General features: G+C 32.1%; 1 protein-coding gene and 1 long non-coding RNA gene across 3 annotated transcripts in view; one reads left to right on the top strand and one right to left on the bottom strand.

Annotated features, from left to right (window-relative positions):
* Positions 1-26,014, bottom strand: part of LOC127064696 (uncharacterized) — a 75,948-nt gene that overhangs the window by 13,253 nt on the left and 36,681 nt on the right. The gene's annotated exons all lie outside the window — the stretch shown is intronic.
* The window catches only part of LOC127064437 (uncharacterized), a 74,526-nt gene that overhangs the window by 12,140 nt on the left and 36,372 nt on the right, over positions 1-26,014 (top strand). The window contains exons 5-9 of one of the 2 annotated variants that reach the window (XM_050995474.1): positions 6,176-6,374; positions 7,739-7,990; positions 12,181-12,216; positions 12,759-12,961; positions 13,547-13,638. In XM_050995474.1, the coding sequence (XP_050851431.1) occupies positions 6,176-6,374; positions 7,739-7,990; positions 12,181-12,216; positions 12,759-12,961; positions 13,547-13,638 (782 nt within the window). The remainder of the gene's footprint in view (positions 1-6,175; positions 6,375-7,738; positions 7,991-12,180; positions 12,217-12,758; positions 12,962-13,546; positions 13,639-26,014) is intronic. The other variant, XM_050995475.1, reaches the window with a different exon arrangement.

Raw genomic sequence — 26,014 nt, 5'->3', positions numbered from 1 at the left:
GGATGCAAACGTTGCCTTATATATATATATAATATATATATACACACATTTATATTACTTAAAGAATTCGAATGGAATGATTGGTCAAAAAAAAAAGTTTTCCTTAAGTTTCGATATCGAACATTCGTTCTTCTTAAAGAAGATCAATTGTCTGGCGAAACGATAATTTCACGATTGCTAGCTGGGTCCTTCGGACTCCGAGAGAAAAGTTTGAGTCTTTGGAAAATAGAGCGATGAAAAGTCTCAAACCCCTTTCTCGTGAACTTTTCTTGAAACGGACAGACTGAAACGGATGAATGCTTTTAACTTCCTTATTCATCGGAATTCATTTGTCCGGCATAAATCACCACCGTTATTACTTAGGTACTTTTTATGCGAACATCGATATGCCAGTTTTCTTTCCTTCTCTAAAACCAAATCAAATCACAAAGAGAGAGAGAGAGAGAGAGAGAGAGAGAGAGAGAGAGAGAGAGAGAGAGTGAGAGAGAGAGAGATTTGCAAAAGCGAGTTATATATATATATATATATAACATATCGTCGATATCTCAATAAATATGAACCAATTCGAAATACGGATTTTATAATATTCGTACGAATATAACAACTCGTTATACACGTTAATCAATTTTTAAATTAAATGCGACATAGACTCTAACAAGAAAGGACGATAGACGATCATTTTCGTATGTTTCAACATTTTTTAAATACAGATCAAAATGACGAACAAGACAATGTAATAAACTTTATTTCTTTTATTAACTTTTATTTATCGACCCGGTCAACAATAATTAATTAATCAAAGAATAAAGGAAAAAGAAATATCTAATTCCATCAGCAACGAACAGTATCTAGATATTATAATTTTAATATATATATATATGTTTCAACAATAATTTTTATTCACTTAGATAACTTAATACTGAATTCTTTAACTTATTTATAAGAGAGTATTTATCAAGGGATCGACGATATTTAAGTATTTATTATTTTCCAATATATCAATCCCCCAGTTGTACTGATAAATTTCGAACGTAGAAGGATCGAGTTGTGAGGGGAACGAGAAGGGGAGGGTCGGTGTAAATTGGAGGTTGAGGGACGAGAGAGCTGCCGCGATAAAACTTTAAATAAAGACCGATCACCCGTGCGAGAAAAGTCGTTAAGTCGTCGAAAGAGATCTCTAAGGAAATGAATTGATGTTCTTTTCTTTCAGAGTCTCATCCCCTCGTTTCAACCATTCATTCATGGGTCAAGCTCTTTTTCCCGTTTTGCGCAATAGGTATACTAATACACGCACACATAAGCGCGCGCGCGCCAACACAGACGCACAGAAACGGTCCAGAGTTTTTGGACATAAAAATATACCTTAATTATCCTTTACCAGTATCAAAAAGAGAGAGAAAAAAAGGGAGAGAGAAACAGATATATATATATATATATATATATAAATCTGAATCTATGGGGGTTAGGGAGAGAAAGACAAAAAAAAGAAAGGGACAAAAAGAAGTTGACGAATACGAGTGTGAAAATAAATGAGGGCTCGACAAAATTTAAAAGAATAAAATTCTTCTTAAAAATAAATCAAGGAGTATTTCATTCGTTTCTCTTTAGATTTGCCCATCGAGTTTCTACCTCTCTTTTTCTCTCTTTTTCTCTCTTTCTTTTTTTCGATGGTAGCGCGATGTTTGACTCGCGTGTACTGCAATAATTGCGCTTGGGCTTTCTTTTTCCCCATTGTTTCCAATTGTTTCTTTCTTTCTTTCTTTCTTTCTTTCTTTCTTTCTTTCTTTCCTTTTTCTTTTTCTTTTTTTTTTCTTTTCATTTCCTTTTTTTTCTTTTCTTTTTTTCTTTTTTTATTTCATTCCGCCATTTTCTTTTCGCCAATTTCGTTGTCTCGTATCCTATTTCAAAGGAGGGAGGCCCGTATGTCTTTAATCGAAATTATAGAGAATAATTATGAAATTTCGATGACAATATACTTATGGTGTATAACCGTCAAACCCATCAAGTTTCAAGCGCGATCAAAGTTTTCTTACTTTGTTACATAGATCGAACTCTGCATAATCTGTTGAGTACTAACTTCGTCGATATATGTAAGTATGTAACTAGATAAGTTTGTCGAAGTTGAATTGAAAGAGACAACGACCGCCGACGGCTCGTCTCTCCAAACTTTTCGATGAAAACTTTCAAATGGAGGAATCATTAACGTCACGATCCAGAGAGTTTATGAATGTTTAACATTCCCGTTCAAAGTTGTCTCAAATTTCGAATGATAAAGCATTTCTCTTTTAAGATATTTATTTATAACATAGATATTAAGAAAAAGACATACGTACGGACCCGTCCTTTTAATTAATGGTTTTGCCGCATTGACGCTGAACAGCCAGCTCTTTCACGCACATCGATCGGCAATGGGTCGCCATACATTCGCATTTTTATCCTTTCTCTGTATCACATTTCTCGATGGAACTTTTTCTTTTTTTCTTTTTTCTTTTTTGTATTCTTTTCTTTTTTCTTTTTTTTTTAGTCTTTCTTGTTTTTTGCCCTTTTTTTGTTTTCTTTTTTTTTCCTATATCATTATTCGCCTACGCACAAACACACACATACACACGCGCGCAGATACAGATACACACACCATGCACGAATAGACACGAGAAGAACGTATAATCTATAGTATACGACACTATCGAGATATTCTCGAGTAACGTGATCGTACCGGAAACCAATAATTTCACGATTACTATGTCGATCTTCCAACAGACAAACATGAATTTCACGATCAGTTTACTTTTATCTATCGTACGTATAAGACCCACAATCCTATATATACATATACATATATATATATATATATATATATATATATATATATATTCCTCTAATTCTTTTTCTTTCTCTCTATTCATACTCTTTAACTTTTTTCCTGTCTTCTTTTCCCTTCCACTCTTTCTCTCTCTCTCTCTCTCTCTCTCTCTCTCTCTTTCTCTCGGCATATTTTCGTATAACAAAGTCGTTTAGTTTCGCCGAGACCAAAAGTTTCCTCCTCAACATTGCACCCATGACTCTCGTTGAACTTTCCTTACCTAAATTACCATCTGTGGTGTGTCTATGTATCATAGTAACTCCTACCATATTTCTATTTTCTTATATCGAGAACCGAGAAAGTACAATAAAAGAAGCTGTAAATTTGAGCCACGAACAAACGGAATTCGTCGATAGTGATAGAAAAGAAAAAGAAAAAGAAGAAGAGGAAAGAAAAGAAAAAGAAAAAAAAAGAAATCAAACAAAGTAATAATAATACCGAGACGAATGTAATTGATGATTGCAAATTACAAACACACACGTACACTTACACATACGTATATGATGCATCGTTAACGCACATGCGTGTTAAACCTCACTACAAACGCAAATAATTATCATCAATTATCATCATCATAATTATCATCATCATCATCATCATCATCATCGTCATCATCATCATCATCATCATCATTATTATTATCATCATTTATTATCATCATTTATTATTATTATTATTCTTATTATTTTTTCCTTTTTTTTCATTTTTATTTTTATTACTGTTGCTATTGTTGTTATCGTTATTTTTAATGTCATATTGTTGTTGCCTCCGTTAGCAGCGTGTATTTTGAATGTAACCCGTCTATATTTTGTCACGGAGATTGTGTTTCACAGAAGAACGCCATTGTCGCTCACTGCATTTTGGTGTTTTCTTTTGATGTTAAGAAAATCAGAATCGTAGCTAGAAGATAACGGCGGACCTTAAGACGAATTTTTTCTTTTACATCATAAAATCTGCTTGATTGACAAGAAGAGACGAGTAAGAATATTTTTCTCTTCCTTTTTTTAATTTTGTAATTTCTTTTTCTTCTTAATTTTCTTTTTTTTTCTTTGTATTCTTATTTTGTCTTCATTTTGTTTGTTTATTTTTTCTATTTTTTCATTTCTTCATTCTCATGCTCTCGTCATTATTAGAAACGTATCGATAGTACCTCGAGTATACTAAGTATGTACGTATATAAATACGTACGAGATACTAGATACTCGAGTGATATAACTTTTCTTACTTATTCTCTTTTTTTTTCTTAACTCATAGCTTTTCGCTTACGTAGCGTTTTATACGTCAAAGAACATAAAGTTCAATTTTCGTCTCGAGCGCCCGTCACATGTATATAGCTACGCTACTGTTGATAGTAAAAAAAAAAAAGAAAAAAGAATTTCAAAGAAAATTTAATAAAAATTAATATGTGCTTGCAAGTCTTCATAAAAGCACACATACGGATACACATAAACACATACTACGCTACACGCTTCGTCTCTAGCGATAGTACTACGACGAGTTAATAAATGTCAGTCGATATATAACAAAACGGAGAAAGTTCTCGGACCTCGAAATAATAATCGAAACGAAGTAAAATCACGAGAACGTTCTCCGACGATAATTTTTCTCGAGAATATCGTTTATTTTTATTTCTTCTTTTCTCTTGTAGCACATAGTAGAGAATAATATTCGTATTTCCAGAAATTCGTAATCGTAATCGTTCATGCAAAGAGGAAACAAGTTAAAAGATTCACGAGCAACAAACTACTTTTTGCGTTGCAATAAATCGGATAGAGTTGATTTAATTTTTTTCTCCTTTTTTTCTCTCTTTTTTTTCTCTCTCTTTTTTTTCTTTTTCATTTATCCCCTCTTTTGTATGGTCCTCCTAATATTTTTCTACTTTTACCCTCTTTGTTTTTGCTCTTTCCGTCGCGCGAAAATATTCTCGAGAATAATTCCAAGAGATATGTACTCTCGCAAGAATTTTTATGTCACCACTTGCAACACGTTATGGCGGAATTGTCGTGGCGCGAAATAGGAGAAACGAAAAAAAAAAGGAGAAAAAGGAAAAAGAAAAGCTGAAAAAACAAATAAGCAAAAAAAACTCGAGTTAAGAAGTAAGGGTCACGTTATTTTTCGTTTGAGAAAACGAAATGTCGCTTGTAATTTATGATATAAAATGATTTCGAAAAGAGCTTCGTGTTCGATGTTATTTTTTTATATTATTTAATAACTTACTGTTAGATACAGAAAGAAATATTCCATATATAAAATGCAGATGTATTTCCAAAGTATACTTTAATGAATTTCTGATATACGATACAGAATACTTTTCTAATAAATTTCAACTTCATCCCAAGAGAATCTTGAAAACTTTATTACTTATAAAACAAAATCCACTGTTTTCTCTCGGTAATACTCGAATGACATTATTTCAGTTTATTTCAGTTTATTCTTAAAAGGATCTCTTAAAAATTTTCTATTAAATATTTCCTTTTATCAATTTCTTTATGTGTGCATATCCATTCAGACGAAAATTTTTAATGAATCTTTAAAAATAATGAACGAGATAAAAGGTTTGGAATAAATACGCGTTTTGTAATAGATGTATTATTTGTCGAACAACGACGAGTTTCAAGAAAAATTCGAATCAAACGATCGATTCTCAAATTTCGTGCTTGACAGTTCCGCTAGAAAGACACAATTCTTTGCTTCTCAACGTCTCTCACATAAGGATTCTCCGGTAACGTGCGAAAAACGCCAGAGATAAAAGGAGTTTTGCTACGATTCGCTCTAGCTCGTGAAAATCCTCGAACTCCTCTTATCGCACAGCACTTTCTACGTAACTTCCGTTTAAAAGCAAGCTGCCCGGAAGAGTTTGAGTAAAGGGGAAAGAAGGATAGTGTGACGAGGAACTAGAGAAAAAAAATAATAGGAAAGAAAGAAAAAAAAAGAAGAGGGAAAAAAAGAAAAGAGAAAAAAGAAATAAGCGAGAAAATCCCGTAGGATAACGGGGAGTCCCTACGAGAGACAGCTTTTTTTTATTTTTCACATGCGACACGCATATATATATATATATATATATATATATATATATACACGCGCGCTGCACACACATACACAGATATCCGCACAAATCTCTCTAACGAAATATTTTTTTCTTTTTGCTGATTTTTTGAAATATCGATGCGAAACGATGCAAACGAAAAAAAACGACATCAAACAAAAATATATGCATCAACAATAACAACAACAACAACAACAACAACAACAACGACAACAACAACAACTACAACGACAACAACGACGACAACGACAACAACAACAATAAAAAAGGAGGAAGCGCCGGTGGAACAAAGAGAACGACTCAGGCGACGATCGTGGTCCAACAACCTTCCCTCTCATTGGACGCACCAGCTGCTACCATTCTTCTACATCCGGACGCGGATGCAAGGAGACGAGAGGAGAATATGAGACAATTGCTTGATGTTGCGAACACTCTCACCCTCCAGGAGATTCACGACTTCGAAATGAGGTTCGTTCTCTTCTATCCTATTCTCTTCTTTACTTTTCTCTTTCTCTTTCTCTTTTCTCTTGCTCTTGCTCTTACTCTTACTCTTACTCTTCTATCTCTTGTATTTTATTTTTTTTTCTTTACTCCTTTTCTTCATACTTTTCCATTTTTCCATATTTCTTTATATTCCTCTTCTTCTTCCTTTTTTTTTTCATTGCCCTTTATTTTTTTTTCTCATTGCCCTTTGATAATATACACGCGTTTATCTCTTTAACCTTTTACCTCTCTCTCCATCCTATTGCAACCATTTGAACCTCTTCATCTTCGAAACGCTTTGCACTCTGTAATTAATCGTACGTGTTTTGCCTCAACGTGCTGATAATGAAAATGAAAGATTAGGAGATGATTACGTGTAACAGAGGAAAACTGATTGGATTTAATCGTCATACATACGTAAATATGTTTGTCCGGATTTAATAGAACGTTTTATACTTTCTATCTTTTTGATCGGCCAATGAATATCTATAGTACATCGCTTAAAACGATTCGTTTCGATAATATCCTTCAACGAAAATTTTTTTTCCTATTGAATCAGAAGTAATAATACGAAATAGTAATTATTCGATAATATGATTGGATTTATAATATTTACGAAAGAGAAGCATTATTCTGAATTAACGTGCACAGTTAATTTTGCAATTATTGTCTTTTATATCGTTGCTTTATTATTAACAAATACGTATTTAATAATACGTATAATCTTAGAAACGAAATGCGTTGCATTGAGTGCAAAGAGTTTATTTATTTACATTGAAAAATTCACCTCAATCATTCTATTATTCATATTTATTCAAACGAAAAAATCGTATATGGAGCATATACGAATCTTGTTAAATAATATCAAATTGAATTCAGTAGATATTTATTTTTCACGAGAAATGTGTACAACTTATACCCGATTTAATTTTTTTCATTTTCCCCAAATGCATCCGATCTCTCCAGAACATATCTAATTTTCAAACAGTAGAAACTAACAACGATCGCAAATATTAAATTCGACGTACACTTTAATAATCCTTTAATAACACAATGGCAGACGTTTCAACATGGTAGGATGTGACCAAAGAGAGAAAAAAAAACAAACGAACGAACGAACGAATAATGTAAGAAGAAAAGAAAAAGAAAAAGAAATAGAGAAAAGAGGAGAAAGAAACAAAACAAAATAAAAGAAAAATCGAATATTAAGCTTTACCTGGACTCTCTGTTCTAAAAGCCAATCTCCTTTTTTTTCTCTACCACCCATTGCCTATCCAACCCGTTTACCTAACCTACCCCTCTGACCTCCCTTCCCTATAATACCTTTCTCTTTTAAATCCACCGAACAGATATGGAAGTCCACATCACAGTCGTTCGCAGTCCGTGAAAACTCCAGGTAGCCGATCGTCCGGTCGGCCAAATTACTTGTGTCTTCCGCAGCAAAGGTCGAGGGTAGCCAGTATGCCGAACACAGGGGTCGAGGAAGAGTATTATCGGCTGAGGCATTTCAGTATTACCGGGAAAGGTGTGGTGAATAGAGGCGATTCATTGAAAAGTCGAAGATCCCGTTCCAACAATAGCGTCGCATCGAGCAACTCTAGGTGAGTCTTTAACTTCAGTCAGTTCATCAAGCAGTTTTATATTATTTCTAAAACGTTTCCAAACCTCGTCCCCAAGCCCTGAAAATTCTCCATTTCTCGACCTCGTTATATCTCTTTTCTACATTCCTTTCGCATGCTCGTAAACATGTGAACGAGAGTAGTCCGACTCGATTCTTCCTTAGGCTCTTATCCATTTCCTTTCTTTAGAAATGATCATAACTTTGAAGTTTCTACCTAGAGCTATAGGGATACTTAAGTTCTTTTCGATGGAACGAACAAACGAACGAACGAACGAACGAACGAACAAACGAACGAATGAATGAATCGATGAGTGAGAAAAAGAGAGAGACAGAGAAAGAAAAGAAAGAATGTAACGAATCTACTCGAACCAACGATAGACGCTGATTCGTATATGCGATCGATCAGGATGAGAGAGCGAGAGAGAGAGAGAGAGAGAAAGAGACTCCTGCTTACGTACTTACATACCCGTTCAAGATCGATGAAAAGAGAGGTGAAATGAGCACAATGGAAGAATCGGAGCTCGGAGTTGGAACACGTTTTCCGAATGTTACTGGCTGACTCTGCTGAGACACACCAACGACGAGCTACCTAAAGTCGATCGTCTCTATCTGTTCTTGGCTCGTTTCTCTAGATCGAACGCATGAATCTACGTGTGGAGTTGAGGTGACGTAGACACACGCGTTGGACCCTAGAGCATGGCCACCAAGCGTCAAGTCAACGTTGAATTTTCCCATCGTTTCGTCGATAGCCACTCGTCTTTTTTTATCGCCCATCGACTGGACACTACCTTCGACGTATAGACAGTCTTTCGTTATTTATTAAAACGTACAAAAGATAGCCATCGAAGATCCTAGGAATTATGCTTCTTCGAATATTGAAACATCTACAACCTGTCATTTATATACAAGTAAATTTTCTTATAACACGAAAATTCCTAATAGTTTTATTTCGAGATTGTTTCATGGGATGTTAGGTCAAAAATTGGACAATAATGAAAAATACTCGTATTCCAATGATTTCGAATAATTTTAAAAAATTCCTCACACGTACGAATATATTAAACTACAATTTTTTAAAAGAAAAGAGTCAGTTCTCTTTTCGTAACATTTTAATTAAAAATAATAATAATAATAATAATAATAATAATAATAATAATAATAATAAAATAATAATAATAATAATAATGATAAAAGTTCAAAGAAAAATCCACGAAAATGTGTTCTATCAAAGTTGTTTTAAAATAACCTACCATGCTGTACAAATCCTCGAGCAATTTTTAGGTAATGTTACAGGAGAATTACCTTCATGTAACATTTACTTGTTAATTTATACACAGTATATTAACACATCTATTGCTTACAAGGGTAGATTCCTAACATGGAAATTTTAATTTCAATGAAACTTTGTGAATATGTAGAACGAATTGAGTCGTATAGAAAAAAATGTTCTTTTCTTTTTTCTTTTTTCACGAGGGTCTTCAAATTATCCTTAAAGTTCCCTGAATTTTTTTATTTATTATACGATATAACTCGTTAAATAAAGTATAGAGAAAAAAAATCTTTCTGAAAATCTATTAGACAACGAGAGAAAAATTTTAAATAACATTTGCAATTGTAAATAACGTATATGTCATAGGTATATCATTGGCAAAACTCCACCAGCCATTATGGAAAATTACCCTCTTTGCATTGTTATCGTTGCTTTTACTCAATGTGCATATTAATTATTCTAATTTTTATCAATACTCTTATCGAAGAAAAAAATTGATATATAAACATGACCCATGTCATTCTCGTATATGCATATAATATACATATATGTATGTTATCACAGCTATACATATTTTATTTTTTCGTTCGTACTCTGATAGGTTTTCAAATGTAATGAAATTTTCACGTACCATTTTTTTTTCTACCCTTTACGATAGGCTAGATACAAACAAAAAAAAATGTATAACGAACTTTAAGGGTGTATATTTTCATCAAAAAAAAAAAAAAAAAAAAAGAGAGAGAAAGAAAAAAAAATTATTCTCAACAAAACTGAGTATATCCTACATACCTATTCATAAAGTTTTATTAAAATTAGAATTTTCATATAGAAACCATTTACTTTGTTAATTAAATAATTTTTTCTTTTACTAACGACGTAAATAAATGAACGACTTTTTTTCATCATTCTATATGACAATAATTAATGAATCACCTTTCATACGATTTTTATTATATAACTACGTTCTATCCTAAGAGAATGTAAAAATTTTCAAACAAAAACAAGGGATTATTTAGTAGAGGGATTATTTCATTGGAAATTTTGAGAGTGACCTTTATGCGCATGTATGCGGGAACTAAATACAAACAACAGCAAGCTGTTGTTTAGAAATCTTGTTTTCTACGGATATTCGATCCTGTTTACGGTTTAGTCGTTCAACAATCAACAAACATTCCTGTACTATCCTCTCCGTTATCAAAACTTAAACATTTTATTGCAAAATTCGACGAGTAAGGTAATCGAATTTCACGTTATCATATGATTAGTAGCTTTATATAATTATATAATTTTTCTAATCATTGTCAAATATATATATGTATTTTTTTTACGCCTTTATATATACATATATATTTCTTATCTACATATTATTGACCTTGCGTATATATATATATATATATATATATATATATATATATATATAAATGGCCCGTAGTTTATCTCAAACGACCCCAGGCACGGATTATTGTTAAAATCAACATCGTCGTAATCGTGACGTTTTAACCAACAACGATTAATCGAATTGCACAAGGACACAAGTAAAGTCAAAACTACGTGGCTCGTACATATCGGTACATTCACGTTTAAGTAAAACATACAAATTTGATAGTCGCGAGACGTTGATGTTTCAACAAATATATCTATATACTTGCATACGTTATGTATCCAACATACACTTATTTATACACAGATACACACATATATAGATTAAACATAAATAGTATATACATATGTAAATAAATTTCAAACGAGCTCATAGAAGATACAATCAATGAATTTGTATAGGAAAGTATACGTTTATATAGACATTTACGAATAACTCGAACAAATGTTTACTCGCGTAAAATAGACGAATCGAAAGACGAGATAAAAATGAAAGAAAAAGAGAGTGGGAAAGAAAGAGGGAGGAAAAGAGAGAAAGAGAGAGAGAGAGAGAAAATTGAAACGTGAATAGATCGTTCGCGTGTGATGTACCATGCATGTAACATACTCTCACGCTTGCGCGTGTGGAAGTAATAGAAAGCGTACGACAAGTTGCATGATACATGTAGTTTTCGAACGATTAATTGGATTAGTTTTCTAGGAGCACGCTAATACGATTATTCGCGCGGAAAAGGAAATATTGTTCTATCTTCGACGATATTAATTACGTACCATTCGCTTTACCATTGAATGTTCGATACGAGCAATTGGTACAACCCACGTATTATCGCACACCTTTATACAAAAACCCATACACCTACACGCATTAACTCATGCACGTATTCAAGCACGCACGTACGCACGCACAAACGCACGTACGCACGTACACATTTACTTCACTTTATTATCTTATTTTGGTTTTCGTTCTAATACGAGAGAAATATAATCTTGATTATTTCCTATTTAAAAGCCATTTGAACGATAAAAATTGACGTATTTTTTCGCTACCTCATAGAATTTTTTAAAGATCATTTTTTATTTTCTATTAATCATTTTTTCTCTTCGAAATTTCTTTCAAATCCTAATCCCGTTGACAATGCGTCGTATATGTCATTCACACACCATACTCAATTTACTAATGAGTTTCGAATAAATCACAAGGGGGCACACGCACACGCACCCACACACACATAAGCGCGCGTGCAATTTCCTCGCTACCGATCAATTTTTTTCTCACTTTTTGATCTCTTGTTCTAGTTTGTTCTCTTTTCTTTTTATTTCTTTCTTCTTCTTCTTCTTCTTCTTCTTCTTCTTCGTCTTTTTCTTCTTCTTCTTCTTCTTCTTCTATTTTTTTGTCTTCTTTTTCTACTTCTTCTCCATTTCTCTCTCTTTGTCTGTATTTTCTTAAACTAATTAATTATCCCATACAATTCTTGCTTTTTCTGCATAACACGTAGAGATTCTCGCGCCTTCTGTTTCAGGGAGATTTTACGAGAATCCAAAGCGGTTGCTTATAGGTACGCTCGATCCCTCATTTTTCAGTAATTAATATTATTCTTATTTTTATTATTATTATTATTGTTATTATCATTATTATTATTATTATTATTATTATTATTATTATTATTATTATTATTATTATTATTATTAAATCCATATTAATTATTATCTACGAGATATAAATACGTCTTTTTTTTTCATTTATTTCTTTATGACCACTGGACGAAATATTTCTTATCTACTTACGATAATATACTACACACATTAATATAATAATATTTTTAACACTCACGATATCTGTATACGTATACAATATAATTGTGCGCAGGATCAACGTGCACAGACTCTGAACTTTGATAAAAAAAAAAAGAAAGAAATAAATAAGAAAATGAAAGAAAACGAAAAGTATAAAAATACGACTTAAAAAATGGTCCAGATATCTCGTTAGCTCATATTAGAACGGAGGAAGAGGATAAATATTGTTTCTCTTCCTCTCTTAAATGACTCAACTAACATCCTTATAATTTTGTTTTCTTTTTTTCTATCTTCTTCAAAACAGTACGGAACATCTGACGGCTTCATATCCCGGTTCGGCACGAAATTCTGCGGCGGGTTCACTCGCGAGTTCACGCGAGAGCAGTGCGTCTCAAGATCCAGCACCTTATCGAGTTTTAATGCTTGGTGCACCTGCAGTAGGAAAGAGCTCCCTCGTATCTCAATTTATGACGTCGGAGTATTTACACGCGTACGACACATCCATCGGTGAGTAGTATACACCGATCTCCTTTTACAAACCCTTTTAAAGAAAATCGTGACGAACTATACGATTGAAATAAAACATAAAATTGAAACTAAAACTTAAAATGATGTACATGTAATTTCATTATTTTGGAACAAAGAAAATACCGTGAATTAAAAAATCGAAATTGAAACAATATTTCAACAGCAATTAGAATGACGTCAAATATATTTTGATTTTTATTCGATTATCTTATTATAATTGTTTTGAAAAATATATTTGAAAGTTATAACTAAATTAATATTAATATACTTTTAAAATTTATTTAAAAGTTATGATTGTGTTTAACATAAATAAGAAAAGAACAAGAAGAAACGAAAAGAAAAGGACAGAGAAACGTTGTTATATTTTCGAATAGTTTCGAAGTACAACGAGCGTCCTTACTCGAGGACGTATCGTGTTTCACAACAAAACAAAATCATAACTTAGCACGTATTTGATACATCCCAAGAGTGCCTACGTGGTCTTAACTCGCTACGTGTCCTTGTACCTTCGTCCTTGCGTGACGATATCGTATATAATGTTAACATTTTCTCTTTCATTTCCAGACGACGAGTCCGGTGAGAAAACGGTGAGCGTGCTATTAGCCGGCGAGGAGTCCGAGTTGACGTTCATCGACCATTCGTGTGCGGAAATGACGGTAAGTTTTGTATTAAGAATAATGTTAAGAAGAAAAATATGTTTAAAGGAAAAAAAAAACTTGTGATATAAAACACTATTTCTATATAATTAAATTATTTGATTGAAAAGTTAATCGTCCGACGAAATACTATGCGTTAATATACTACGCGTTACGAAAAGTTATATCACAAACTTTACGGGATTTATATTGTTCTAAATAATTTAATAGTTCGTATTAAAAGTTTATTAAATTTTAACGCTGTTCCAATCTTCTTTTTCTTTGTTGAAAACGCAAATAACTATTGTAGATACGAATACATACATGCTATCTATATATATATATATATTATAATCATGTATGATGATAGAAAGGATTTCATCGCATTCCATAATTAAAGAAGGATAACAGCATTGTCGTACAAATCATATGAAACCTTTTACGTTCCAAAATTTAAAATCTCCAGAAAATACATCGCGATTTCACGAAATTTATCATGTCCACGTTATTCGAGTTAATTAATTATTCCATAATTCGCATTACAATTCTATTAAATTTTAACGCGACAATAATCGACTCTTTCACTTCGGAAAATACAGATATCTACATACATACATCATCATAGCTGTAAGTATGCGATACAAAAAGATTTATCATCGTGCATAAATAAAAAGATAAAATACGTGCAAATACGTACAAATCAAAGCTTTTACGTACTGAAACTCGAAAACCGTCAAAAGTAGGTAGCAACATCGTACACCCATTATTCGAGTTAATTTAATTATTCTATAATTCACAATGCCATTCCATTAAATTTCAATGCGACTCTAATCGTCTTTTTCACTTAATTCATCGTCATGCATAATATAAAATGTAGAATACCATTGTTACAAAAATTTTAACGTTCCGATATTAAATCTCCTGATCCTCCGAATAAGAATGAAAAGAAAAAATGTATAAATGAAAAAAAATGAAGGAAAAAAAAGGATGACCGGGAAAAAACTTAAAAAAAAAGAAGAAGAAGAAGAAGGAAGAGAAGAAAGAGAGAAAAAACAAAAAGAAGAAAAAAGTAAAAAAAAGAAAGAAGATACGTCTTGTAGCCGCGCTTTGATCTTCTTCCTTCTTTCTTTGTACCTGCGATAAAAATGACGAAAGGACAAAAAAAAATCTCGTAGTTAGGTATAATGGCCATGACAGAGAGGAGGCAAAGCGTTAATCGTATTTGTTCAGGGTCATATGGTAGGCAGTCGAAGCTTACCTTTGTAGAACGACGAAGAAAGATAGATAGATAGATAGATAGATAGATAGATAGATAGATAGATATATAGATAGATAGATAGATAGATAGATAGATAGATAGATAGATAGATAGGTAGATAGATAGATAGATAGAAAGAGAGAGAGAGAAAAAGAGAAGGAGAGGATAAGAGTGAGGCAAGATGGGGTAGAGGGTGAGTTCGAGGGTGATAAAGAGAAATTAAATTAAAATCCATCCTCGACGGTTCGAGCTGGTCGGACGAGCAGGCGCGTTAGCGCATCGTTCAACGAAAGAACGACGCGAAACTGGGACTACGTTCTTGATACTGAAAAGAGTGACTGGTTGAGAATATAGAAGACGTAGTGGTGGTAGGTTGAAAGTATTATAGGAGAGGAAAGGGGAGAGGTTGGTCGAGTGCTCGTAGAAGGGTACGTAGAGAAGGCATAGGAGGTGCAGGTCGTTGTCACGCTTCGCTAGACGATTTCAATCGAATTCGTTCTTTAATTAAAAGCCTTCGCATATGGAGTATGGTATTACGTGAGTCTACGTTGCTACGTGTTCTCTTTTTCTAGTTTCTGGTATATATATATATATATATATATATATATATATATATGTGTACGTATTTATGTATGATGTACGTATGTATGTGTGTATTGGATAGAAAGAGAGAAAGAGAGAGAGAGAGAGCGAGAGAGAGTAGTCGATAGTCGAGTCTAGAGCAAATAACAAACATTTCGAAACTGCTGATTAAAAGCGTTCACAGCAGTAGCGCGATCCTCACTTGATAAAAATCCGCGATTGGTGAGATGGTCACTCACGTTTGCTCGTTCAATTGGTTCTTAACTCAAAAATTGAGACTACGAAGAATGGAACGAGAACAAAATCAAGATTTGTTTACGGTATCTTTTTATTTCTAGAATCTAGTAACCGATATACTAGTATGTTTACGATACACGTGTACGTACAAAGAGGAGTATATGTTTTTGATATATATTTTTTTTTTTACAAATATTAACACGTCGTATGTATACAACGCGAGGATCCCACATCGATGGCAAACACTCCAGTTTGTAGACTTTATTTAAAAAATACTTAAGATTATTTGACTGACTGATTTGAAAAAATTAATTGTATACTTCATAATAAAAATTAAAGTTTCATGTAAAAAATATATGACTATGAATTCTTTTAAATTTTGTAAATACATATTCATCTTCGAATAAATATATCGATTCTTGCAAGATTGATTCGTTAATTATAAGTGACAAGTAATTATAAGTAATATCAAAGTATAAATAGGTGTAGAAATATGATTCAAGAAATACGATGTAGTAGTTAAAGACTTATGGATCGGAATAAGTAAAGTAAATTTGTTAACAAGTCAAATGTACGAATGGTAGGTACAGGTATAAATGAAAAAAAAAAGAAAAGAAAAGGAAAAAAAAGAGAACTAAAAAAAAAAGATCGCGAAAGAAAGACCTGTGAACGAGATTAATCGTTTCACGAATGAAGCTAATTATTCGATTTTAAGCACGTGTATAACCAGAAGCTTATTATCTCGTTGACTCATTGTTAAAAATTCACGTTTAGCTATTATATACGAATAATCCCCTTCGAAAGGAACTTTTCGAGCGAACGAATGAGCGTTAGAATTTCGCGTGTTTTCCCATCCGATAAATCGCGGTTTAGTTAGCCTACTTCCTGATCGACTTAAAGAACAAAAAAAGCGGCCGGAAATTTTGTGGCAAAGTTTAATCGATGCAAACCTGAATCCAATTCCTTCACGTACACACACACACACACATATGTATATATACGTATATATATATATATATTTATTTAGAGTGAGTCATGTAGAACGTTTCACCTGAATAGGTTTCACAATTCATAATACAATTTAAAACATTTTTTTAATTAAACGTGAAAATTACTCTTTCGCTGATTAAAAAATAAAAAGAAAAAGAAAGAAAAAAATGTATGAAAGAAATAAGGTCACAAGTGAACAAACGTTATTATTAAATATTCGTCACGTTAATTTCACTTGTTAACCTTTCGATCCTTACTCACGATTTTTTACTTTTCTTTTTTTGTTAATCTACACCGTCGAACAAATACGATAAGCGATTTTCGAAGAAATGACAAAAATTTTCGCTGATCTGTCTTAAACAATTCTTACATCAGAGAAAAATAATAAGAGAATATTAATATATTTCTTTTTTCAATCTTATTTTATTTTTATTTAATTAACCATTATATTATATTCATTTTATTTAATTAATAAAATTGATTATTATTTCGTATCCTTATGCTAAGGTTTAATAATATATTAATATAAGTTATAACATATGATATTTTGATATATATATATATATAATATTTTGAAATGTATGAGATAAGATTAGATTATAGAGTTCATGAGTTCATTTCATTCGGCTAGAATCCTATATCGAAGTAGGTAAAACTCATTTTCGATAATAACGATGCAACATAAAAATTTACGGCGTTAAAGTCGATATCATGAGTTACTAACGTCGATATGCATATACGATTTCTTGTTTGGACGATATCCTTAACGATCATCTTTTTCCCTTCCAATCCTTCCAATTTTTCCATATAATATTCCCATTTTGATCTGTTCACGTGTTCGTCTCAGAATGTCGTCGTTTCAAAATGTTGGATTCAGGACAGTTTAAATAAATGTTAAAGTTTTGGTTCGATCAATACTCCAAAGGGAATTTTCTATCCAGTTAACAAACTCCATGTTTTTTTACCTACTTCGTTTTTTATTTCTTTTTTCTTTCGTCTCTCTTTTTTTTTATTTAACAAGAACAAACCACAATGATTTGCTTTCCTATAAAATATTTACAATCGATGTTACGGGTAAAAAGTTTAGTAAAGTGAACTTTCTCTCTCTCTCTCTCTCTCTCCCTCTCTCTCTTTCTCTCTCTTTAATCCTCTTCAATTTTCTATAAAATAAGAAAAGTAAAAATGAGAGAGAACGACAAGAACAATCAACACGTTGTTCTCATTTATTTTTGTCCCTCGTAAAATATCGTCAAGTTGATAATTCTTTTTCTTCTTTATTTTCTTTTTTTCTTGTTTCTATCGATCATTTCATCCCCCTAATATTCTCACTGTTATTATATTTTCGTGTAGGAAATTCAATCGGAGCGTTTCACCCTTATTGCCTTTTAATTGTAATATCGTGAAGCTTACCTGGTTTGGTAGATATTCGTGTTGTGTTTCTTAAGATGTTGTGAAAGGGCTATATGCGATTCATTGTTTCCTATTAACAGGATTTACCTTTGTTGTAAATGATAAAGGAAGGGAGTGAGAGGTGGAGAACAAAAGTACTAAATAGATAGATACAAGACCGTTAAATACAGTAATTCTATAGGAAGATTGCAGCAATTTACCGATGCGTCAAATTGATCGCTGCTTCTGAGTACACGCAAATCACTTCGTAACTAAGCTCGAAATACAATAAGCTTTGTTTTGATATATATATATATATATATATATATATATATATATATATATATGCATATAGTGCACACATGAACATCGTCATTAGGTATTTATACATATTTAATTTTACGTAGGTATACTACTTATTTATTCATGTGTACCAAATCGATGCAGGATGTTAATCGTAGATAACAAATCGTTCTTTTAGATCTTGCAAGAAAGAAAAAAAAACTAATTTCTATTGTATAACAATTATTACGATAGGAAAGTCTTAGAAAAGCTATAAATTAATGTCAACTATGAATAAATGACTAAGAATTGCTTTACATTATCGTAATTTATGATTTATATTTATAAGTTGATACGTGTTATTTAGAAAAACTAAAATGTGAAATATATAAAGGAAAATTATTTATGAAACTGCAATCGGATAAATCTAATTGATATTTATCAGAGAAAGAAAGAGAGAGAGAAAATTAATTTTGACGACAAACTTTGATTAAATCCCGTGTTTTCATCCGAAGATTCTCCAAAAAAAAAAAAACAACAATGAATTGATTACAAAAAAAAAAAAACTGGTTAGTCTGACCTATTTCCGATATGTTTGGTCGATAATCGGGTTTCATAAAGGCAAGTAACGCAAACGTACGATCGTTTTCCTACCTCGACAAAGGTTTTAGATGATCACATTTCTATGCAAAGTGTATTTCTAGCTGTTGAGTTTCATGGTTGCTTTGAAGAAAAAAAAAGAAAAAAGGAAATGGAAGAAATATGCAAGAAGAAAGAGAAAGAGGAAGAGGAAGAGGAAGAGAGTATATCCGGTAAAAGAGAATACGAAGCAACATGAAACGTCGATTATTTTTTTTTCCTCCCTGTCTTCCTCCCCTTTCCATCCTCCACCCCTCTTGTCCAACACATACACACATTTTCCACACTCATTTCTTTACTCCTTGATTTCGTGGAGGATTTGCCAAATCCTCTGGCAAATCTATCATAATATCGACAGTTTCCAGAACGTCAACCACAGGTGCGTGTATCGCGAAACGATCTATCGATCTTTTTCTTCGATCTCACCTCTTCCATATCTATCCATTGCTCTTTCTCTCTCTCTCTCTCTCTCTCTTCTTCTCTTTGTCTCTATTTCTCTCACTGTCTCTCTTTCTCTTTCTCTCTCTCTCTCTCTTTTTTTTCACTCTTCTCTTGGAACATTTCAATGAAATTGTTCGACGCGCTAGAAACAGGAAACGGCAGAGTTTCAATGTTATTTTCAAAGCCTCGGGCTATGCATCAGATCGAACAATGTTAGTCATTTTGAAAGCTGACCGATGTTATAGGAAACTCACGTCGAGTCAAACGGGAAAAAGAATATACCTTCCTCGAGAAATTGCTTGCAATTAATTGCAATAATATCTCTCATTACGTTTGTAACGTATCCACGTACGTGCTCCATTGGTTTATACTTTTATGTTATTTTGATTCTTTGGCTCAGTTCGTTTCAAAGCCAGATCTTATGAAATTGATTTCGAACTTGGATAAAAGAAAAAAAAAAAATACAAAATTTATGTAGTTTCGTAGTTTTACGACAAGAAAGTTTGTTTTACTCTTTCAAATCAAATCAAATCCGATAAAATTCGAATATATTTTTTCGAGAACTTCATAATGTTTAGAAACGATCTTTTTATATTATTCAATGCAAAATCATTCGATTCCGTAGAATATATCTTGATGTTAAAAAAAAAAAATGATGAAAATAAAAAAAAATCTTCTCGTCGTTTTTCAAAAGATATTTTATTCTTCAAAAAGCAAAACCAATCGATTTCCATACGGTCCAATAAATTTTTTTATAATGGTCCCGCGACCCAATAAATTTCTTTGGATTGATATACCGTAGTTCAAATGTTTATATTATAATATACAATTTTGAAGAATTTAGTAAACCAGACATACGATATATTATATTGAATTTAAAACAGCTGTTACAGTGATTTTCTCGCGATATTCTCGTAAGAACATTCCATTCGCAGAGCTTAGAAAATTTTTTTCAAATTAATCACTTATCCGCGCTTTTGAGGCTCATAAAAAATTGTATGCGGCTGGATATTGGGTCGTTGCCCATAGAGTTGAGAAAAAAAACGGATCTAAAGAATTTGGCAAGTCGATAAAATATAAATTTGATAAATCCTTTATATAATACCAGTATATATATATATATATATATATATATATATGTATATATATATATATGTAGTCAATTAGGAATACGCAGTAGAAATTCGCGTTTGAACAGAGGAAAAGCTCGGGTTTCATATTACATATCTCACTCATATGTATAAGCTCAGTCTTCATCGCCGAAGGCTTTTAAACGATTGGTTAATATATCATATGTAAAAGGAACTTTCGACAAACGATACAGAGAAACCGTGAATATGTTATCTCTAATAGGAAAACGTATATCTGACGAATAACTGACGACGTTGTTTAGTGCTCGATGAATATAAGTGCAGGATGTCCCTATGAAATTCGATTATCCTTACTGATCCTACGTAATGAAGATTCGTTTCAAACGAAATCGTATTCTCGTCAAAATATCCTTTTATAGAAAGGATGAATTATCCATCAAATAATTTTATCATTTTATGATTGTGAATCCATCGTTAAAAGATAAACGAAGGTTTTAATTAAACGGGACAGCCTGTATCGTATCGCTACGGTAGAATAATCAAAGATCTCGCATGATTAACTCCTAACATATTATCTGTTTTCGTTAACCATTCGATAACAATAGCAACTTAATTACGATTAAACGATATTATTTCAATGATTTCTCTTTAACCTAGACATTTTTAAACAATTTCTATTCAACAAAGAAAATTAGTAATTTGTACGTACGTACTTAAATGCGTAACATAGATACATAGGTGAATAGATAAAGTACGAAAGAATTCTCTGTTTTTCTTAAACTATGGATTTCACGAGAAAAACGGATTGTCAGTCTCGGCTGACGGTACTTTGCTGGTATTCTCTTATTTTATATTATATCATTGTGAAAAATTTAATTGTTACTAATACGAAGAGAAACCTGCCTCTCTCTCTCTCTCTCTCTCTCTCTCTCTCTCTCTCTCTCTTCCTCTTTCTTTCTCCCTCTCTTCTATCTATCTTTTTCTTTTCACGTGGAAAAAGGTAAATGCTCGATGCTTACTAGATTTATTTCTTTCCATGGAAATACTTAAGCTCACTCGTCTTTCTGAAGTTTATCCCATTCGTAAAGCTATGCACGCACACACGACGAACGTATACTAACGTATACACGTACACGTATATTTTTATCTGTACATAGACATATAAAGACGTAGGTGCATTCCATCCGTCGTATAGGTCGCACGCGTCCGTGGCTTCTTCCAGCCACGAAAGCACTCCACTCCTTTCTCCTCTTCTCTTTTTACTCTTAGCCTTCTCTTCTCAACGATTCCACCCCTCTCGCGAAGGCCTTCGACCCATACATACACTTTCCTAGCTAGCACACTGCATTAAAGCACGTATGGAATATGACAGGTTCCATTAACTCGAGTTTCCTGCAACCCTCGGGCTACTATGCATCATGGAACAGACCTCGTCGGCTTGGCAGCCTTCAAAGAAACTTTCCTTTTTTTTTTTTATTTTTTTTTCTTTGTTGCTTTTTTCTCTCTGTCTCTATGTTTTTTTTTCTTTTTATTTTTATTTTTTTTGTTATTTTTTATTTTCTTTCTCTTTCTCTCTCTCTCTCTCTCTCTCTCTCTCTCTCTGTCTCTCTTCCTTTCTTCTTTCTTCTTCCTACATGCAGCTTGAAATTAGTGAGCTATACTTATGACTGCCCTTTTCTCTATTACGTTTACGTAATAGAGAATATCTACGTATATAATGGTACAATTCCATCTCGAAGTAGGGTAGTGCAGATAGTACCCTCCCTCCCTCCCTCCCTCTCTCTCTCTCTCTCTCTCTCTCTCTCTCTGCCCACCCACTCACCCATTCTGATTCGAGATATTATCTCATAATAATTAAATAAGAGATACGGTTGAAACTTGGCAATGCAATTTACTCGAACGACATTCTTATTATTTTCTCTAGCATTCCGTCGCTACCATTCCGTTAAAATCTTACAGATATATATATTTGTAAGGAACAACATACGTTACCTTATATCTTAACATGGGATTGTAATAGTTAGACGCGTGGATTTACAACCGTTTATTAGAGTTACGAGGTCGTTACAATACGAGAGTAAGTTTCAAGCGTGAAATTTCAATGTAAGTCTCGAACTAGAACTACCAACCTAAGTTGTCAAGCAAGAAGTTTGAATGTATATGTGTGTGTATATATATGTGTGTGTGTATGTGTGTCGAGAGAGAGTGAAAAGTGTTCAAGATGAACATCGAGTGAAAAGGCTTTTTACCTGAATGATTACTTCGAAGTCTTTTTTAGAACTTTATTTCTTTAGAAATGGATCCACAAGGAGGTCAATAGGCTGTTTCGCTCAAAATACAAAATCGTAATTATTTAAAAAATCATGGATCATATGTTATCCCTATTTACTTATCTTACGTACAATGAATTATGTCATCATATACGTTCGTACATAACGAATATGAATACGCATCTATAATAATAAAAATAAAGTAAAAACGTATACGTAGAAAATACTAATCCGATAATGGATTACTAACAGAGATGCATTATTTGATATATCTCGATTACATAAAATATCATGACACTTGTTTAATCGTTTATTATTTTATTACAGATGTGATAAGCGTATTCATTTGAAATATATATATATATATATATATATATATATATATATATATATATATATATATTTCAAAAATAATGAAATTTTAGAGAGATGTTTTAGAGAGTGTTTTACTATCCAGTAAAATGCTATTCACTTTTTCCTGCTCGTTTTGTCGTCTAAGCAATGTTGATAAATGTCATCAAAAAAAAGTAAATAAATAAATAAAAAATAAAAAATAAAACGCATACAGAACACAAAAATAAAACTCTATTCATAGCCAATTTTTTTCAAATTAACGCAATTTTTTTTAATCTTTTTTCTTTTATTTCTTTTTTTTTATTCACGAAATAAAATTCATGAAAAGCGTTTCCAAATGAGAAATTTACAGCCGTAAGCGTGCCTGTGTACATAGATGTAGAGTAAATTCGAAACGGTGAGATAAGAACGAGTTTTAGTTGCACGTCGCTACGCTAAGGGATCACGTAAACCATTCGCAACGTCGAAAACTTTTGAGAGAAGCCGAAATGTGCTATATCTACTGAGCGACATTTTCCTTCTTATCTCTCTCTCTCTCTCTCTCTCCCTCTCTCTCTCTCTCTCTCTCTCTCTCTCTCTCTTTCTATCTATCTATCTATCTATCTATCTATCTCTCTCTCTCTCTTCTTTTTCCGTGGATCCAGAGTATCGAATGCAAAGTGATCTCTCTCGCTGCAACGATAAAAAGAAGGAAAGGAAGAAACGTAGGAAAAGTATATCTTCTTCTCCTCAACTAAACGTTCACATCACTGTATCTTCCGACATTTCAAGATCATTTTACATGTGTATATATGTCTATTACGTACTTTATCGTTTTTGGCAATTCGAATCTTCGATACGAAAATTTGCAAAAAAAAAAGTTGTAAAAAAACACCGATACTGTCAATTTATTTTATTTCTTTCATAAAACGTTTCATCCGACATGAAGAATTAAATGAAAAAAGAAAAGAAAAGAAAAGAAACTCGAAATATTTAGAAATGTTTCTTTGATTAAAATTCTATAATAAAGATAATTTATAATCAATGTGAAATTTCACAAAGAAAGAAAGAAAAAATAAATAAGTAAATAAAAAAGAAAAATTACAGGACGGTAATAAAATCAAATTATACGAATAGAGACGAGATGAAGATAAATATTACTTAACATTTTTACATGGTTTCTCAATTCTTCATAATTTATTAATCCTCTTAAATAAGGTAATATTTTTAATGTTTACTTTAGGATTCATATTTTCTCTATTTACGATTATACGAATCACATAGTTACCAGTTTCCTGAGTAAACTTTTTCATCATGAGCTACAAGTGCCTTATCGTCGATCAATTTATTCTTGCACTACTTAAATTCACCTACTATCGCTCCATTTTTCAATTAGGAAACAATATAAATTTTATACATATCGTTCATTTTTTTCAAAATCGTTTTTTCTTACTTTACCAAAACAATCAAATAAGAATAAGAGTCTTAAGAATTGCTTTACGCTCACTTCTACCATTCTGATATATCATAATTTTTAAGATATCATTATTTTCAGGATATCTATCTTTTTATTATTATTCATCATTCCACATTATGATAAACAAACTTGGATTATGTTTGTTATATCATTAAATATTCATATGTTGTAATTACATTTTTTTATTGTTGCATACTACATTCAAGTATGCATGTATGCAGCAAGCATAATTGAAAGGGTTGTTCTCTCACGAAGATTAAGGTACAATTTCTCTCTCTCTCTCTCTCTCTCTCTCTCTCTCTCTCTCTCTCTCTCTCTCTCTCTCTCTTTCCCCCTTTAATCAATGCATTCAGAATTTTCCCACGTAATAATATTCAAATACAAGTTATACACTAGGAATTTTCGATTGACGAATTATGTATGTACGCGTATACATATGTACATTTCATTACCTAGCCTATCTCACACTTCACTAGTTCCTATTTCTAAAGCTATGACCTCTTGGAACAACATTTGAAGTTGTAAGTACTCGTAATAATCTCGCTTTCATTCAACGCAGTAATTCCATTTTTCAATACACATATATATATATATATATATATATATATATTATATATATCAGTAAGTCAATTACCAAGCTATTTCATTTAATAAATTAAATTATTTATAAATAATAATCGTGCATCGAAATGTATATAATATTACATCGTTTTATAACATAATTCAGCAATATTTCTATATATCACTTCATATCACTTACGTAATCATTTTATTTTATCGAGAAAAATTGAATGAAACAATTAATGATAATCTTCTAAAAAAGAAACGAAAAAAGAGAAAGCACGTAGAATATACAAAGTATATTCTGTTTTCTTTCTTTATTTTTCTTTTTTCTTCTAACATATCGCACAACCATTATCAAGAAAGCCGAAAGCGAAGTTGTCTTTTATGGCGATAAAAGTGAAGACGAGAAACGTAAGTACCTTCACCCAGCGAACAATATGATAAGAAGTGCATCGTAATAAGATGAAGATAACTTTTTAAAGGATAGTTTTGTGCTACGAGAAAAGACTAGACGCCCTTGGGAAGAATATGGAGAAAATATTTTCTTTACTCTTGGAGTGTAAAGAAAAGAGATTGTTCACATAGAGTAAGAAGAAAATACTTCTTACTACTCTATTTTTTTAGTCTTTTTTTTTTAAAGATAGATTTAAATACAGAAATATTCCGATGTCAAGTAAACTTTGAGAAAAGATCTGGGTCGAACAGAAGGAATCAATGAACGAAACGGTGTTTTCGCTAAAAACTATGTTTTATCGCAATCGGCAACGTCAATATTTCCACTTCGCTAAATACTGTCGATTGTTTCAATTGCAACGTGGTAGTTTTAGGAATAATTAGATATTGA

This window comes from Vespula vulgaris, chromosome 6, assembly GCF_905475345.1.
Source record: "Vespula vulgaris chromosome 6, iyVesVulg1.1, whole genome shotgun sequence".
Taxonomy (NCBI): domain Eukaryota; kingdom Metazoa; phylum Arthropoda; class Insecta; order Hymenoptera; family Vespidae; genus Vespula; species Vespula vulgaris.
Note: the sequence above shows the minus strand (reverse complement) of the source record. Positions and strands in the feature narration are given on the sequence as shown.